Source organism: Pristis pectinata, chromosome 8 (genome assembly GCF_009764475.1).
Source record: "Pristis pectinata isolate sPriPec2 chromosome 8, sPriPec2.1.pri, whole genome shotgun sequence".
Taxonomy (NCBI): Eukaryota; Metazoa; Chordata; class Chondrichthyes; order Rhinopristiformes; family Pristidae; genus Pristis; species Pristis pectinata.
In genome coordinates this window covers 39,617,525-39,636,851 of record NC_067412.1, presented here as the reverse complement: position 1 = coordinate 39,636,851, position 19,327 = coordinate 39,617,525, and the positions used below count along the sequence as shown (strand labels likewise).

The 19,327-nt window shown below is 41.1% G+C and overlaps 1 protein-coding gene across 1 annotated transcript in view; it reads left to right on the top strand.

Annotated features, from left to right (window-relative positions):
* LOC127573759 (dual specificity mitogen-activated protein kinase kinase 3) overlaps positions 1-19,327 on the top strand; it is a 56,752-nt gene that overhangs the window by 16,436 nt on the left and 20,989 nt on the right. The window contains exons 2-3 of the mRNA XM_052022255.1: positions 2,426-2,539; positions 14,697-14,816. Coding sequence (XP_051878215.1) covers positions 2,528-2,539; positions 14,697-14,816 — 132 coding nt within the window. The 5' untranslated portion in view covers positions 2,426-2,527. The remainder of the gene's footprint in view (positions 1-2,425; positions 2,540-14,696; positions 14,817-19,327) is intronic.

The window sequence follows — 19,327 nt, the reverse complement described above, 5'->3', positions numbered from 1 at the left end:
TATTTGCTCTGTTTTTTCCACTGATGCTGCCTGTCTTGCTGAACGTTTCCTGTACTTTCTACTTCTATTTCTGTTTCCCAGCATCTGCAGCTTTTTGCTTTAAGTTAAGCAAATGAGTTTGCTTCCAGTATTCTTTATGAACTGTAGATCTTCACTGAATTTCAAGTCATTGTTTAGTGATATTTGTCATTGAGATGTAATTTCAGTATTTGGTGCCAACTGTATGGAAAGCACTTAAGTGCAGCTTGTAAAAGTGGAAGATCAAAAATTTATATTAGGATGTGCCTTTAGTTTGGTGTGTATGTCTGTGAGCTACTGACCAACCTTATGCAAATTAGTGCCTCATGAGCCATGCTGCGCTTGAAGTGACATTTACCAAGATCATTGATTTCCATTTTGTATGACCTTGTACTGGGCAGTAGTGGCCTTACTATTTCTGTCAATGCTAGCATGCCAGAAGTATTAGCAATAACATCCGTCCACTCACAGGTCTCTTCCTCTTCCCCCCAGTCCCCATAATCACTGTAGAATTTCGTCCAGATCGCAAAATTTTAAAAGCTTGCATAGCAAAGCTTGAAACTTGTGCCAGAGGCCAGCATAGTTGAGGTAGTTGGAGCAGCGGTGTGATCCACCAGCGGAGATGCAAGACTCCAGCGTCCAATACAGTCTGGCCCCAGCTGATGAGCCTCATAATTTGGAAAAAATTATTGATTTATGTATGCACTGGTGTACAGGTCACACTAATGAAGAAGTTGCCCTCTTCCTCCCTTCTTCACCCCAACCTAGCTCTTTTACCTTGCCTCAGAACATTCCTAGAAAATCAACAGTCTCCTGACTTTGCTGTGTCAAACAGATCTGAATACTGCTTTTGTTACATTTATCTGTTGGCTCCCAGCAGTCTGTGTTAATGCATAAATGACATACGCAGTGACACTCTAAGTTTACTACATTGGCCAAAATGCCTTATGATCAAATTATAGCTGGAAGCATCTTGTAATTCGTGACAATTAAGGATTACATTTAACCATGGTAACTATGGCCATTGTCCATTATATAATGCCAGAATATTCTTAGCAAAATGTCTGCGGAACTCAAGGGACAGGAGGTTCCTGCAGTGCTTTTCAAAATAAAACCTCATCTTGAATTGACAAAAAAAAGTGATGTTTTATGATACAACCTGTGCCAATTTTATAGCCAAATCCAGAAGCATTAGACAATCATTGCTCAACCATTTTGCAGTGTTGTTTGTAAGCTGAGGATTGGGTTGAATTTCAATGCCTGAATTAACCTGTTCTAGAGTTCACCTGTTGTTTATTGATTAAGGTTTTCATTTTTATTTGTATACTTCATTAATGAATTTAAAGTTGTTTTTGCTAAGAAATACAAAAATTTGGGATCTGAAATTGAATGGGGATAATTGGTAAATTTGGAACTATGTTAGTATATGCAATGCCAAATATAAAGCCACTAATGGCAGGGTTATGCCAGTAATCTCATTATTCTAATTGAAGAATTCTTCAGGGTTGCTGCATTAAAAAAAACAGCTTGTATTTGACCCATGATCTTTCTGATATTGTGTTCAAAATGAATTAACTGATTAGTGCTTTAGTATGTTATAATTTCCCTAGTTAAGCTACTATCACATAGCAATCCACAATTTCTGACCTTTTCCAACATTCGTGAAGTTTTGTTGTAATTCTTCCAACTTTGTAATTAAGAATAAGTGCTTGGGACCTCACTAAGGCAATACAAAGCTATTTTTTAATAAAAGAACTGCCTTAAAATAAAAGAAACTTGGCTTTATACTGTACAGTTTTCACAATCTGATGGACACAAGCCTTTGGCAAAAGCTCAGTGGGGGTCATAAACCTGCACAATGAAATTCAAAGGGAAGGAAGAATTCTATCAAGAAGCAAACTGACATCGGCCAACCATGCCCTCCCCATGTTATGAACGTGAACTAATGTTTATGGCTGGGTGCCAGTGTTACTACATGCGAAAAATACCAGAAACACAACTTTTTTTTAACAATTCAAATCTAACTACCTGTATATTTTGTACTAAAGCAACAGAGAATTAAGTCCAAGTGTTCTTGTTTGGAGAAAACGATGCTTTGTTCTTCCCTCATTTTATGTTTTATTGGCTGTCAATCTGGAGTGCTAAATTTTCTTGAGGTGTGAAGTGGTGGACTGGGATGAGCTGCTCAGCGCTGCCTGCCACCATCAACCACCTCTTCCCACCACATTCTCCTATTGAATTACATCCCAGTCCATTCCTAATGCTTCACCTTTGCTCGAGCATTAATATGCTTCATTGCGTGCTCCTTAGATCCTTCTGAGATTGGTGCTCCTTGGTTATTTCTAATGCATTTTATTTGGAGAATCAACTGTCTAATTTTAATTTTTACCCTGTGCTTCAATTACAGAATTTTGTGGTGGAAGCTGATGATTTGGTACCTATCAATGAACTGGGCCGAGGAGCATATGGAGTGGTGGAAAAGGTGCGGCATACCCCCAGTGGAACCATAATGGCTGTGAAGGTAACTTTATTTTTAAAAAAAAAACTTCAGGCTCATAAACGAAACATTTGAGAGCCAATCTTCAGAAAATTAGAGCTAGACTTTTAAGGAATTAAATCAGGAAGCGCTCATGTAGAATGGTGTTCAAATCTGGATCTCTTGCAAAGTGCTCATTTCAAATGAACAGTTACGCTTTTGTTATGTGAGATAGTTGAGGGATTTGAATAGATCAGCCATTATCTAACAAAGTTGGAACAATCTCGAGGGACTGAATAGTCTTTGCTGTTCCAATCTTAGGTTGCAGATGGATGTGGTATTTATTTTAAAACTTACTTTAGGTTACAACTTTATTTTTCTTTCAGAGACCCATGTTTTCATTTATTTCCTGTATCTCCTCTTCTTGCTCAGAATCCAAAGAGCCTATTCTATTTTATACACAAATGTTTGCAGTTAAATTTTAGTTACCCCACTCCAATCTCCTGTGATATGCTTTCTCTGTAAGGATTTCTGTTTTTTTGTGTAACTGCTGAAATGCAAATGAAGGCCTTAGCATGGATTCCCAGTTTCTGGGTTTTTGGTTCAGCATTTTAAAAACTAATATTTGAAGCGATAATCAAAACCTCATTCAGATTGTGCAATAAATTCTTGATTCTCATTGATTGGTATTGGTTTATTATTGTCACTTGTACCGAGGTACGGTGAAAAACTTGTCTAGCATACCGTTCTTACAGATCAATTCATTACACCGTGCATTGAGGTAGTACAGAGTGCATTGAGGTAGTACAGGGTAAAAACAATAACAGAGTAAAGGGTAAAATGTCACAGCTGCAGGGAAGTGCATTGCAGTAGACAATTGCAGGTAGGCACCCAGCCATAAACATTAGTTCACGATCATGACATGGGGAGGGCATGGTTGGTGCAAGGTCAAACAAGGTAGATTGTGAGGTCAAGGTATAAGGGAACCGTTCAATAATCTTATCACAGTGGGATAGAAGCTGTCCTTGAGCCTGGTGGTGTATGCCCTCAGGCTCCTGTATCTTCTGCCTGATGAGAGAGAAGAGAGAATGACCTGGGTGGGTGGGGTCTTTGATTATGTTGGCTGCTTCACCAAGGCAGCGAGAGGTAAAGACAGAGCCCATGGAGGCGAGGCTAGTTTCTGTGATGCGCTGGTCTGGGCTGTGTCCACAACTCTCTGTAGTTTCTTGTGGTCCCGGGCAGAGCTGTTGCCATACCAAGCCGTGATGCATCCAGATAGGATGTTTTCTATGGTGCATCAATAAGAATTATCCAATATGGTGAGTAATTGAAGTGCTACTGTATCTCCATTTTATTCATTAGTCTTTCAGATTTGAAATTTCCCCATCACATATGAGGGTGATTAAGAATCAGCATTAAATGCTGGCCTTGGCAGTGATGATCACCTTGCATGAATCAATTTGGAAAAAATAACTTGCTATCTTTGTGTTTTATTCTGTCATTATCAGTCCACGTGTTTCTATAGAACAGGAGGAGGCTATTTGGCCCATTGAGTCTTTGCCACCTCACAGAACAATCCCATTCCTCAGCTAATTGTACCATATAACCTATTATTGCCACATTCCCAACAATTCTACTACCCACCTGCACTAGGGGCAATTTACAGTAGCCAATTAAAGTTCCAACCTGCATGTTTTGGTATGTGGGAGAAAACTGGAATACCTTGGAGAAACTCATGGGATCACAGGGAAAACGTGCAACTGGAGGTCAGATTGAAAATGGGTTGCTGGAGTCGGCAGTCGCGATACTATCTCTGCCACCTATTTTAAGTTCTTTTCATCACAGTTTCTTTATTTTGTTTTATCCCTCTTTCTATATATTGTGAACCCTTTCCTGGTATAGCGATACAGTTGAAGATATGGTTCTCTATTTTACGAGCATTATATTTCAGCAGTTGTCTCAGTTAAGTCTCAATTCTGGATGCCATCTAGTGGTTGCAGTGTCCTTGCAGTGAACCAGGATTACAGCAATAAATTGCACAGGACATTGGTTGAAATCTGTGCATTACCCACTAACTGTCCTGAAGTAGTTTACAAGCAATATACATTTTTTAACACAAAAAATCAATGAATGCACTTCAGTTAGCCTTGACTAAATCTCTTGAGTGGAGCCATTTAAGTTGCACAATGTTGAAATCCATTTGCCTTGATATTTGTATGTAATACACATCAGAACTTCTTCAGAAAACTGCTCATAGAATAGAGTCAGGCACTTGTCTGTCACAAAGTACATAAGTTTGTTTCCAACTCCTAAGTGCAGACTACCTGCTAATGCATGAAAGTACCCAGATGTAACCCATGGTTACCAAAAATTGTGCATCTTAAGTATAGAAGGCACTTCCATGAAATTCACACTTGCTTTCCATGGACCGTGTATGTGTTGGGCACTCATGCAGCAACATTACTATCAATGCAAGGACAACTTTTATGAGATTTAAAGGGATCCTTCCTCAGCTAGTCCCAAGTCATGGAGTCTGGCACTTGGAACCAGATGCACAGAGGTGCTGTTAGTTTAAGAAGGCTTCCCCAGTCACCAATCCCATTGCAGACACCCAAATATATCTCAATTGCAAACCCCACACCGCCACCGCTACCATGCACACAAGTTACATCGTCCCCTCCCCAACCCAATGCAGCCTTAACCATAGCAGAGAACTGTGGCTTAGCCCTAGTGGATTCTTCAACAAGTTATTTTCGGCCCCTAGAGCAGGGGAAAGATTAAGTGTGTTACAAGTGAGGCCTGTCCTGTTGTGCACGATGCCTTGGGTTCACACAGTGAATTTTGTAGCAGCAGGCCCTAGCATAAAATGTATTAACCTGCTACATATATAATACCCATTTCTCAGCACAGAATTATTACTCAGCCACTGTTCCTTCACATGGCTACTTTAAAAGGTTTATTTATCAGGCACATTGTACTTTGGGTCTTATTACCAAGCATTTTTACTTGCAACATAAACATGATTGCTTAGAAATTGGTTGGTGTCTCTAAAAGTGCATTAGGCAGTTAGTGGTGGATGGCCCACTGCAGGGAAGTTCAGTAGCTGTTGAACATACCTTGCACAGTCAAGACCCTTGCTCCACTTGTTGCTGCAGGGCTAGGATAAAGTTTGGGGATGTAGCGGAGAACAGCCTGGTTGAGAGAGTTGGTGATCATGCAAGTGGGGTGTGGTTGTGGGTAGAGGTGTAAGGGCAAGGGTCAGCTGCCAGGGAGCACGGAAGTTAAGGTTTAGTAATCAGGGCAGGGGTTGCTGGCTTGGTAGTCAGGGAGGATTGGTGAATGAGTAGATGGTAGTTGGGAAAGATGTACCTGATGGCAGGAGGCAACTGCTGTGTCTGTGATCAGTGGGGGGTGGGGGGGGGGGTGGTGGGAGATGGGAGATGTGACTTATGGTTAGAAGTGTTGGATTAGTGGATACAAAGGGGGGCCCTTTGGGTGGGCAGGTTGGAGGGTTGGTTGGGAGTGGATAGCAGGATTGTGGTGATTGAGGATTGAAGAACCAGATAACAACTAAACTGTGTGTCAGATTCCCAGTGCTGGTCATGGGACCTGCTCAAGCAGGCTTCCATTGTAAAACACTGTGAAACTCTGCTGCTGCATGAGTGACCTGCAGGCTGTGCAGACCATGTATACACCTTCTTCCAGAATAATGGATCTGACACCATGCTGTTGAATACAACTGTGCTTGTCTGTGCATTGCCATAAATTTGACACCACTCCACAGCATGCTCTGCAGTCTAGTCTTATCACCGCACCAGACTTCCAAGCGATTGTGTTGACCACTTGCTAACTAAAAAAACAATGCCTCTGAAACACAGTATTTTAGCTAAAGTCCTAACGTTTGGTGATGAGGAACATCTGACATAAATTCACAACTTCATCTCCCTCTCCTGGAAAGAGGAGAGCATACCAGGGACCTCGGAGACACTCTAATGGTGACTTCATTTAAAAATAAATGGACTGCTGTAATGACAGAACAGTCTCCCTGCTGACTGCCATAGGGAAGGTTAATGTAAGAGTACTCAACTGCCTTCTCCCAGTGGCTGAAGTACTGCTCTTAAAATTAAAGTGTACAATGGGCACGATCTTCACTGCGCAATAATCTCAGGAAGAAGCAGCTGCACCTATATATGGCCTTGTTCAACCTTATAAAAGACCTCGGCTGTAAACTAAGAGGAACTGTGGAGAAACTTCCAAGTTTGTCTGCTGACGGTAAAAGTCATGGCAAGACACTGAAAAATATGGACCATGTATCATGTGAACCATCTGTCAGCAAAGGGAGAGAATAGTGGCACAATCTACCAGCACTTCCAGTGCACCAGCACAGCCTTTGGCCATCAGAGGAAAAGTGCTTGAAAATCAAGAACTTAAACCCATTACCAAGCTTATGATCTACTGGTCAGCAGTGAATATCATCTTCTATGCACTTCAAAGACTTGGCTTTCTCAACACACTGGAGAGGTACCACCATCACTATCGCTGCAAATTTCTTCAAGTCCATAGGCAAGATAAGTGCGCCATCATCAATATTCTTCCCCCAGGTCAGCATCTACAGCACTAAGGCTCTTATTACACCGAGTTGTCTCCAGGAGGTAGGGCATGTTGTTTGAATGCCTGAAATGAGATTCGTGTAAAAAGCATTCTGATTTCCCACAACGAGATTACCAGGGAGTCAGAAAATATGATTCAAGGATTTTCTCAAATCCTCCTGGAAGGTGGCAGAGTGGAGCTGCAACTGGTGCTATACAGCTCCAGTGACCCGGGTTCAATCCTGATGGTGTGGAGTTTGCACATACTTCCTGTGATTGCATGGGTTTGCTGCAGATGTTCCAATTTCCTCCAACATCCCAATGATGTACTGTTGGATTAGTTAACAACCGCAAATTGCTCCTAACATAGCGGTTGGGTGGCAGGGGAATTGGGGGTGGGTGAGGGAGTCGATAGGCGAATGAGAGAGAATGGATTACAGGGAAATGTGTGGGTAAGTGGGTTTGATGAGAATGCTCTGAGACACTGCATGGGCTCGATAGAACAAGTGGCCTCCTCCTACTTCATATGAAATATGAAGAAAGTGTAATGTATAGCATCCTTACCAACTCATGGAAATCCCTGGCCAGGCCGGTCAAAGTAGTGAAGGAGTATCTGGTGAGACAGTGAGAACCTTGAATCTCTTTGTTGGAAGCCCAGCAAAAATGGTGGAAGGAGTGTCCCACTTCCCATATTAGCTACCGACCTGTCCCACTTGTGACAGATTCTGCGAATCCCACCTCAGAACCCAGGGAACTCAAGTGAAAATCACCCTTGGCTTTGAAGAACTGCTGAAGAAAAAGAACAGCAGCAGCAGATCACATGCAGGGCTGTCTTGGAACAAAAATGTTGTGATTCTTGCATAAATTTGTCATTTTTCAATTACGTTTATCTTTCATCGAGGTTGGATCTCATAGCACCCAAAACACAATATTACCCAGTCCAATTTCTATGCAGACACAAGAGGCTGTAGATGCTGGAATCTGGAGCAACAAACAATATGCTGGAGGAACTCGACCTGCTGACTTCCCATAGTCGATTGTTTGTTGCTTCGATTTCTATGTAATCCGGAGTGCACTACGTTCTACTTCCATCATCTTTTCATGTAAAATAACTTTCTTGGAAGAATTGGAAGTAGACTTGAAACAAAGTTGAACAAACTCTCTGGGTTGTAGTGAAAAAGCAAGGAAGTAGAACCAATTAATTGTCTTTTTCAAAAAGCCAACATGGGTATGATTAGCTGAATGGCCTTATACTGAGCTTCAAGAATCAATATAGTTTTTTTGTAACATGTTGGAGTTTCTTTTTTCTTTGCAAGTGTGTTTCCAGTTTGGCATCAAAATATGTGACTCTACATTTAGTGCAGGACAATAAATAATGGAAAGTGTCACACATTGCTTTGATAAGAGCACAGATAATGAAAGGAGCATTCTTATTGTAGTACCCAGTTTTTGTTTTAAAAGCAGTTTGTGGCTGGGAACAGGGGGCTGTGTAATTTTGCACATGCTTTCCAGCACTGTCCCTGGGGATAGATGAAGACCTCGCAGCTGAGAGTCTTTTTCTGTCCTTTTCCTCTCCCTTTTCAAAATGTTAAAAGGTCTATCAGACACTCCAGTTACTTGCCTAACATTCACAACCCACAGCAAAGGCAGAGAACCATAAATAAAATTACTTAAAAATTATAAGTGTGAGGAGCTTTAAAACAAAAATTGGCAGCAATTGCAGTTATTCCACCTTGGCTGACATAGCCATGCAGTGGGATTGTGCACTGATTGATTTCAATTGTTGCGTTTCTAATTCCCAGAAATTAGCTGGCATTGCTGTAATGTTGCACTGGTAATTAATTCCATCTCTTCTACTGTTCTCCAGATTTATTAAGCAGACATGTAAATCTGTCATTTAAATCTATGTATTCACCAGGTTGACAAAAGCAGTTGAATTTATGGCTTCTATTGGTTTGCTATTAACTTCTGTTCCCTGTCCCTGCTGTACTGCAATTACATAATCTCATACAAGCCTTTAAGATCTGAGTATTATTTATTACTTTAATTGCTGGAACATTGACTTTGAAGAATAACTTACAAGTTATAGTCCTTGTAGATTTTTTTCCCTCATCTTTGAGCTGCCAAGGCTCCCATTTCTATTTGAGGCTGCAAGACAAGATTTTGGATAAGACAAAATGAGCAACAACCAATAGTATGTCAGTAATAGATCAACATCTTATTAAATATGACAAGGGAGGAGATTGCTGGGGCCCTGACCGATTTTTGCATCTTTGTTAGCCACAGGTGAGGTACCAAAAGACTGGAGGATAGCTAATGTTGCTCCTATATTAAAGGAGGGCTGTTGGGATAAGCCAGGTAACTACAGGCTAGTGAGCCTTGCATCAGTGGTAGGGAAATTATTGGAAGAATTAGACTTATGTACATTTAGAAGTGCGGGGACTGATCAAGGACAGGTAGCATGGCTTTGTATGGGTGTAAATCTTGCCTCACTAATTTGAGTATTTTGGAGCAGGTCACTAAGAAGTTTGAGTGCAGGGTGGTAGGCATTGTCTGTATGGACTTTGGTAAGGTGTTTGACAAGATCCCGCATGGTAGGCTGTTCCAGAAGGTTAAGGCACATGAGATCCAAGGTGGGCTGGCTAATTGGATTCAAAATTGACTTGGTGATAGGATACAGTGGGTAGTGGTGGAAAAATGCTTTTCTGATTGTAAGTCTGTGGCTAGTGACAGACTGCAGAGATTGGTGCTAAGACCTTTGTTTTTTGTGATTGTATATTAGTGACTTGGATGTGAATGTAGCAGGTATGATTAAGTTTGTGGATGACATGAAAATTGGTGGTGTTGTGGATAGCGAGAAAGGTTGTCAGAGGCTAAGGCAAGATGTAGATCAGATAGAAAGTTGGGCAGAGCATTGGCAGATGGAATTTAACCCTAACAAGTGTGACATGATGCACTTTGGAAAGTCGAATCAGGGCAGAACATGTACAGTAAATGGTAGGGCACTAAGGATAGTTGGTGAACGGCGAGACTGTGGGCTTCAAGTCCATTGTTCCCTGAAAGTTGCAACACAGGTAGATAGGGTGGTGAAGGCATAAGGCATGTTTGCCTTCATAACTTGGGGCATAAAATTTGTAAGTTTGAATGTAATGTTGCACCATTTTAAAAAAAAAACAAGGTTAGGCCACACCTGGAGTATTATGTGAGGTTCTATTCACCATACTATAAGAAGGATGTGGTTGTGCTGGAGAGAGTGCAGAGGAAATTCACCAGGATGTTGCTTGGATTGGAAGACCTTAGTTATGTGGAGAGATTGGATAGGCTGGGTTTGTTTGCCCTGGAGTGAAGAAGGCTGAGGGGTGACCTGATAGAGGTATATAGAATTATGAGAGGCAAAGATTGGGTTGACAGTCAGAATCTTTTTCACATGGTAGATGTATCAAAAACAAGAGGACAGAAGTTCAAGTTGAGAGGAAGGAGTTTTTGAGGGGAGGAGTTTTTTTTAGACAGAGGGTGATTGATATCTGGAATGCACTGACAAAGGAGGTGGTGGAATCGTATATAATTACACTGCTTAAGAGGCATTTCGACATGCACTTGAACAGGCAAGGCATAGAAGGATGTAGTCCTAATGTGGAAAAATGAGATTAGTGTAGGTGGGCAAAAGGTCAGCGTGGACATGGTGGGCCAGAGGGCCTGTGTCTGGGCTGTACAACTCTTATTACTTTAAAATATCCATACTTAACAAGAGACTATAGTTGACATGTAGCCCTCAGTCTTCCACCTTTTCAGCCTCTCAGAATTGTGACATTGTTTTCTGTCTGTTCTCCTCTTTCCAATCTCCTATCTGGACCTTAAGCCAGCTCTAAATTTGAATCCGTTTACTCAGTGTCTATGTGTGGGCTGTAACAGAATCCACTTTATTTCATTAGCTCTGGTCAAAAAAAGCTGCTACCACTTAAAATCCCAGGGATGTGTGAACTTCACCTGGATTAGTGCCTCCTGGTAGTTTGGCCATTGTTTATCATTATCTTCCTCAACAAGCAGATAGCTTGTTGGTCACTGAAATGTTACTACATAGGAGAGCTACCTATCCCCGCCTCTATTCTATTATTTCTGCTCTTCCATTGCTACATTCACACCTGCTCCTACTCCATTATTTCTGCAGATCTGATCTCATGAACAGTTGTTCATATCTCCTTGCCTCCGCCAGCTTGATCACCATACAGATTTGGTCTGGCTCATCTTTGTTCACAATCTTTCGAAATAACAAATGGACAACCAACTGCTTTATTGGTTACTGGGTTAAAAAGAAGCTACTTTAACAAGAAGGTATTTGCATCTCCTCTCAGTTATGCAGCATTTAGATTCATGGAGTTATACAGCATGGAAATAGGTCCTACAGCCCAACTCATCCATGCTGACCAAGGTGCCTCCCAGTGCTAGTCCCATTTGCCTGAAGTTGACCCATATCCCTCTAAACCTTCCCTATCCGTGAACCTGTCCAGAATTCTTTTTAAACATTGTAATTGTACTCTCCTCTCGCAGTTCGATTCTTCATATGCCCACCACCCTCTTTTTAAAAAAAAAATTGCCCCTCAGGTCCCCTTTAAATCTTTCCCTCTCACCTTAAACTTTTGCCCACTCATTTTAGACTCCTCTACCATGAGAAAAGGACTGTAATGATCCACTTTATCTATGCCCTTGATTTTGTAAACCTCTAAGGTTACCCCTCAACCTCCTTTGCTCCAGGGAAAACAGTCCCAAGCTATCCAGTCTTTCCTCAGAACTCAAGCTCTCCAGTTCCAGCAACATCTTTGAATCTTTTCTTCACCCTCTCTAGCTTAATCTCATCTTTCCTATAGTACGGTGACCAGAACTGCACATAGTATTCCAGCTGCAGTCTCGCCAATGTCTGGTATAGCTGTAACATGACATCCCAACTCTTTAACTCAGTGCTCCATCCAACAAAGGCAAGCATACCATACACCACCTTCACCACCTGTGTCGCTACTTTCAGAGAGCCTGTCCTGCCCTCATGCCTTCCAAAAATGCATCACTTCACACTTGTCGAAGATGAATTCCATCTGCCATTCCTTTGCCCACCTTCCCATGTTGTAGCCTTAGACAACCTTCTTCACTATCCTCCACGCCATCAATTTTGGTGTCATCTGCAAACTTACTAATCATGTCACTTACATTCTTATCCAAATCTTAATATATATGACGAACAACAGGGGAACCAGTACTGATCCCTCCAGTACACCACTGATCACAGGCTTCCAACCTGAAAAACAAACCTCCACTACTAGCTGTTGACTCCTTCCACCAAGGCAACTGACTAGCTCATCCGGGATTTCATGATCTCGCCTTCCAGACCAGCATACCGTGTGGGACCTTGTCAAAAACCTTGCTAAAATGCACAAAGTCAACCACTCTGTCCTCATCAATCGCCTTGGTCACCTCTTCCATAATTACATTTGAGAGGCATGATTTCCCATGCACAAAGTTGTGCTGACTATTCTTAATCAGTACTTAACCTTTCCAAATGTAGATACATCCTGTCTCTCAATCCTCTCCAGTAACTTGTACACCACTGATGTCAGGCTCACTGGCCTGTAGTTCTCTGGCTTGTTGTTGCACCCCTTCTTGGATAAAGGCACAACCACCTTCTGCTACCTCACCCATGGCGAAGGAAAATACAAACATCTCTGCCAGGGCCCCAGCAATTTCTTCCCTTGCTTCCCACAGGGTACATTTGGTCGGGCTCTGGAAGTTTATCCTTTTAATGCACCTCAGCACTTCTTTTGTAATATCGACTTGTTTCAGGGCATCACTGTTTTCTTCCCTGAATTCCCTAACTTCCATGAGCTTCTCCGTGGTAAATACAGACTAGAACTCTTCATTTAAGATCTCATCCATTGTACCTCTGCACGTAGACAACCACACTGATCATTATTGGGACCTATTCATTCCCTAGTTACCCCTTTTGCTCTTACTAGTAGAATCTCTTAGCATCCTCCTTTATCTTATATACCAAGGATATCTCGTGTGCCCTTTTTGCCCTCCTGATTTGCTCGGGTAAATGCAAAATGAAAGATTGTTATCACAGAAACACCAGCATATATGCATGATTTATATATTAGCCTTAATTCCTTAATGTTTAATTAACTTAGCCAAGCTTCCAATCATGCTTTGCAGTAACTGTTTTATAATTATTTATAAATAAAAGATTGAAGGGCTTCTTTGATACCTTAAGTACACCAATGAGTTCATACAAAAAATGAACAAACTATTTGATTCCCTTTCGTTGGCCCAAGTAAGTGAGGTGTGTAAAGCCCCCACGAATTTTGTTCAAATTTCTCAACCTCAATTTCAATAGGTTTCTCTTGGTCTTTATATTTTGTTTATTCTTATATTCAATGTTCACCACCAAATATAGCCCTAATCCAAATGTGGAAATTTGGATTTTACTACTTCCTGTGGCTCTAAATCTTTGCTAATAGCCCTTGAGAGGGGAGGGCAGGTTAACCCTGATTTATGGTTTCTCTTATCAGCATTTCAGGGGATAACCTCACCATTTTGGTCTCCAAACACAAAATGGAGTCACCTCCCCACCAGTGAGTTTTGAATATGGTAAGCCGACTGATCTTGGTCTTGTTGCGAGTTGGCAGTAAGTTGAGCCTTTTTGCTGCTTCCTTGTTTTTGGACTCTGTTTCAAGGAGCTGCTTTAACAGGCGTAAAAGAACTGTATACCTGTGCCCAGAGAAACTCTGGTCCTTCGGTGCTAGCGGTTCATGGGAATTGGATGTTGAGTAGGCCTGAAGTTTGCTGGGTTTTTCTCCGCTATGGAGAAATACTCAAAACTGACAACTTCCATTAGGGCAAACTGTACTTCGGACAACTTATGTACTCAATTACTAAGCTTGCCAATTTCCACCTCTGTAATATCACCTGACTCTATCCCTCCCTCATTTTATCTGCTGCTGTAAACCCTCCTCTTTGTTGTCTCTGGACAGTTCTAGTGCATTCCTGACCAGCCTCCTGCTGTGAACATGAGATATTCTCAGACTCTGCATACTGTACTTGTACTCTCCCTATTTACCCATCCATTTTTCAGGGAGCTATAACGGAACTTGTACCACTATTTTGCAAGAGATCAGCAGCGGTGCTCTGGTGTTGTAGCCAACACGTAGTCTTCAATCAGCATCACTATAAGTGTTTGTGAGACCTTGCCATGCACAAAACTCATGACCACATTTCCTACTTTACATAAGTGACTACTCTTCAAAAATACTTAATCACCTGTAAAGCACTTTGCAAGGTCTACAGGTCATAAAGTGTTCTATTTAAATGAAAGTCCTTCCTGTGCGATGTTTATGCATTGCAGTTACAGCTGAAGGTTACTGGAGGGCATTCAGAAGCACAATTTGTTACACGTTTTAATCACTTCAGCCCTACGGTGTTTTGGCTAGTTGTGCTGTCATTGCCAACTTGGCTGAGATCAAGTAGGGTGCAACTAAGACTCCTGTGTGTAGAATATTGGGAACTGATGCTGTCAGAAAAAGGTATGGAATGAAGCATAATGCAGTGTGCTTATTTTTGTTTTTCAGAGAATTCGAGCAACTGTGAACAGCCAGGAACAAAAGCGATTGCTAATGGACCTTGATATCTCAATGAGAACTGTTGACTGTTTTTATACAGTCACATTTTATGGAGCATTGTTTCGTGAGGTAGTAAAAAAAATACTTAACAGGAGAGAAAATGTGCAATCTTTCATCTTGAAAATTAAAACTGTGAATCCTAATAATGGCTAAAGAAAGCATCGACATCCTCCATCTTTTAAGAATGCGGGAGAATGGGATTAATGTAGATGGGCAAAAAAATATTGGCATGGACGTGGTGGGCTGAAGGGCCTGTTTCTGTGCTGTACAACTCTGACTCTCGGGGAAAACGGCTCAAAGTGAATTGTGTTTAACATTTGCCATGATATCAGAATGGAAAGCAATTATTTGATTCAAAATAATCTTTAAATTGTAATGTGCACCTAGCAATCTTTTAAATATCTTATTTCATAGCCGATATTGTCTCAGTATTTACATGTCCCATGTTGCTCTTGTTGTTTTAGGGTCATTTTGAAATTCCAGCATTTTGACATTTATTTTCTCATTATTATTGTAAAACCATCTTTAGCACAATACTGATGAAGTTCTGTTACAGAGGAATATTGGTAATTACCTGCCTAACTGCTGACGTTTCCAGAGTAACTAACCACAACACTGGAAATTGTGTGCAGGCTTGTGAGGTCCAGCAGCTGAATGTGAAATTGTAGCACATCTCAAGCACCTTTGGCTGAGCGGAATGCAAGAATAAGTTGTGCCTGTTTAGACTCAAAGCGAGAACAGTCTCTCCATTCCTAGGAGACTCCTGCAACAGGATTGGTATTAGCTGTTGGGTAATATATTGTTAATTGATTGTGGTTAGTTAAATTTCTTAAACTATTCTTGTGTGACGTTAAGTGTTTGTTTCCACTTCTTTGTTATAAAGTGTGAATAATTTTGTAATGATTTTTAATTGGTTAAATATTTTATTTCTGTGTGTCAACCATTCAGAAGTAGTCTGGCATAGGTTGTGGCTTATGCAACTATCAATCTTTTCTCTTCCTCATGTGCAACTTCTCATGATTGCATTTATACAACATGGGCCTTCCCACCATTTACATAGTGCAAGCCAGGAGCATGATGACATATTCTCCATTTGGCTGGATAAATGCATCTCCAATTGCTCTCAAGAAGCTAATTTCCATTGAGGATAAAACACCATGGTTAATTGGCATCCCCTCTATTGTTTTTAAAGTTCACAACTTCCAGCACCCAAGGTTGCAGTGTGCAACAACTTGAAGGATTTTTCTACAGTACCTCCCAATCCCATGACCTTCTATCTCTTTGAAGGCCATGTGATGCAAGCACACAAGAACAGCACACCTGCAAGTTCTCCATTGAAACACACGTCATTATGACTTGGAAATGTGTTGCCTTTCCCTCATTGTCACTGGTTCTAAATCCTTAAATTCACTATTCAGTGTCGCTGTGAGAATACTACCATTTAGGCCTTGTCAGCAATGCTTGCATCCTCTAAATGAATAGAAAAAAAACAAGAAAGACCAGCTTTTTTTTTCTTTTTGTCTTCTGAAGGATGCTTTTTGGTTCATTATAGTTCCAAATGCCAATTCAACATGACTGAATGATAGCAATCCCTCTCAGCACTGGTCAGTGAACCAATATATTGACTACAGAGTTGCTACTCACCGAAGAGTGTTTAGTGAAGTAGATCAGAGGGACTGTGCAGTATTCTTCCTGTTGGAAAACTGGGAGAGTAGATGATCTTATTTATAAGGTGTCAGCATATGGTCATAAATTTTTCACTGCGATAGACAAGGTGCAGGTCATGAACAAATGGACATCAATTGAGAGTGCTTTGATTCAGCCATTATTGTTTTGAGAATTATAATCACCTCTTTTACTGCCTGGAGTTAGCTTTCATCAGTATCTGGAGGCCAAGGCCCTTGCCTTCCCACTCTGCTGCTCTCAAAGTGAGCTAACTCAAACTATCACAACTAGAATCATTGCAGGCAGGAATCAAGGAAGCAGCAAAAACTGTAGAGCTCCATGATGAGCTCAGCATCACAGTGCAAGTACAGAATTATTTGTACACCATACCTCAGAAGCCAGGCATATCAGCATAGGCATGAGCCTGGTTTGAATTGCTGAATTTCAAAGAGGAATGCTGGTAAGTCCAGCACTTACGGGTGTAACTTGAACATCCACTGAAAGATCCAGTATTAGTCATTCTGCCAGCAATGTGGTGTTCTTGGGCCATGAATGAACGTGGCTTAACTGTACAAATTACTTGATGCATTGTTTAGCTGATACTAGACCTACATAAATTAACACCAAAAATAACCAGCCTAACTTTCCAACAGTAATCTACATTTTTTATTAATAAAATGGTCTACTTGAGTTTTTTATTAGCATTACATGCGAGTTTTGTTTATTGCAGTGGTCTCTATTGCTGCGGTCTCTCATCAATAACCTCTACGTTAAAGGATTTCTGAGAATGTGATTTCTGTCCTCATTAATATCACAAACCATAAACTTAGGAAGTGCAGGAGAAGGTCTTTTGGCTTATCTTGTCTCTACTATCTCCTCTAAGTTGTATCTGATTTATCCCTTTCTCCATGTCCCTTCCTGAGCATATGTTTTGTTTAAGTATTTAATACTCTTTTTAAACTTTACTGTTGAATTTGCTTTCGCCATCCTTTTTCAATTTGCTGTTTAAACCAAATTCTCACCTTCCTATCTGATTACATTATTAATTATCTTAATAGTACCATGATAAAACAAATATTAAAAAAAAACTATTTTTACAGAATGGAACATGTATAACTGAGTCTGGGAGGGAAGGTATAGAAGGACAGAGGGCAGTGTTACAATGGAACTTAGCTTGCTAGGCTTTCTGAGCAGCATAGGACTGATTAAAACCTAGTTATTACAGAAGTGAACAATCATGGTTACTCCTGGGATAACCTGGTCTAGTTTCCCCACTGGAGAACCTCAGAAATCCTCCAGTGCGTGTCGCAGGGGGTTTCCAAGGACAGAAGTGTAGCCTGTGAATGACTGCACTTTAAGTAAGTGTGCCATTCAGGCAAAAGACCATATCCCCTCTCCCTGAAGTCTCCTCGTCTTGAATTTGGAGATTCGGTGACCTCCCTAATGCATCTGCGAACAGCAAACAAATTTAGCAGAGATCAGCAGTCTGGAAGGGTACTGAAGCCTAGAGTGACCTGACCTGCAACTCCACAGATGAAGCATTCTATGCACATGTAGCAGGCTGTGTTTGAGATTTGTGTCATGAGGACAAAGCAAGGACAAAGAATGCATCCATCTGATCCCTGGGAGGATTCTTCCACATCCTCCCATCGTTGCACTATCCACCCATTCATTCAGTGTCAATACTTCCCAGTATTTCAAAGATTGGGTAGCTGGGTTAATGCCTACAGCTGCAAGAATTTATATTGCATTGAAGGGGTGGGTGCAGAGTCTCAACCCAAAACGTCAACCATCCTTTCGCATCCACGGATGCGGCTTGACTTGCTAAGTTCCTCCAGCAGTTTGTTTTTTGCTGTAGGTCACAGCATATGTAGACTCTTGTGTGTCTACTTTTTCCACTGGCTGGACAAAGTAGAAATAGGGGATATTGTTTCAGGATAATGGGTCAGCCATTTAGGACTGAGATGAGAATTTCTTTTTGTATGCTGGGATGTAAACTTTTTAAGTCTTCTATCCCAGACAGTTGTGGATGCTCGGTTGTTGAGTGTATTTGAGTCTGAGGTCAATAGGTTATTGAATCAAGGGACATGGAGATCAGCCAGGAGAGTGAACTTGAGGTGCAAAATCAACCATGATTTTCTCAAATGACAGAGCAGGCTTGAGGACCTTTTATGATCTACACCACCTATTTCTTGTTCTTTCCAGCCTATGATGTCCTCTTAAAATACATATACTGTTATAAGAAATTTAATAACCAATATGTGGATAACGAGGTCCAACAAACAGCAAAGAAATAAAAACCCAAATTATTTCTATTTGTTATTTTTGAGTGAGAGAATAATATTGACCAATACACTGGGAAGAAAACTCCTGCTGTTCTTTTGAATTGTCTCGAGGGGTCTTTTAAGTACATCCGGGGACAGGCAGAGCTTGGAACTTTTCCTTCAGTAAATTTGTAGAAGATTGGGACTCCCTGCCAAGTTTGCAAGAATTCAAAAGTCCTGAGCTGCCAAACAGCAAGTGAGTGCTGTTCCAACTGTATTTCAATGCTGCTTCATGAAGTCCAGCAGTGGAGCCCAAACTCCTGCAGTTGTACTGTTAAAACGCATGCTAGCTGACTCCGTACTGAATGAAAAAAGGGTGTCATGCGATGGAATTTATGGACTGCTGCCAACACATCAGTGACGGAGTAGATTTTGTGCTAAATGTGTAATGGGATGTTGAAGTGTCAAATTAAGCTATTTGTTGCAGCCTTTAAGGAAATTGTAAACCTCAAGCTGCTGAAAGAAGCAGAAACTTAGTTTTTCTTATAGTTGTTTTCCACAGTGACGCCACTACAATATCAAGCTGGGCTGTTAGGCCAAGGCTTGCTATGCATTTGGTGAATCGCCATTAACTCATAGAGCAGTACAGCA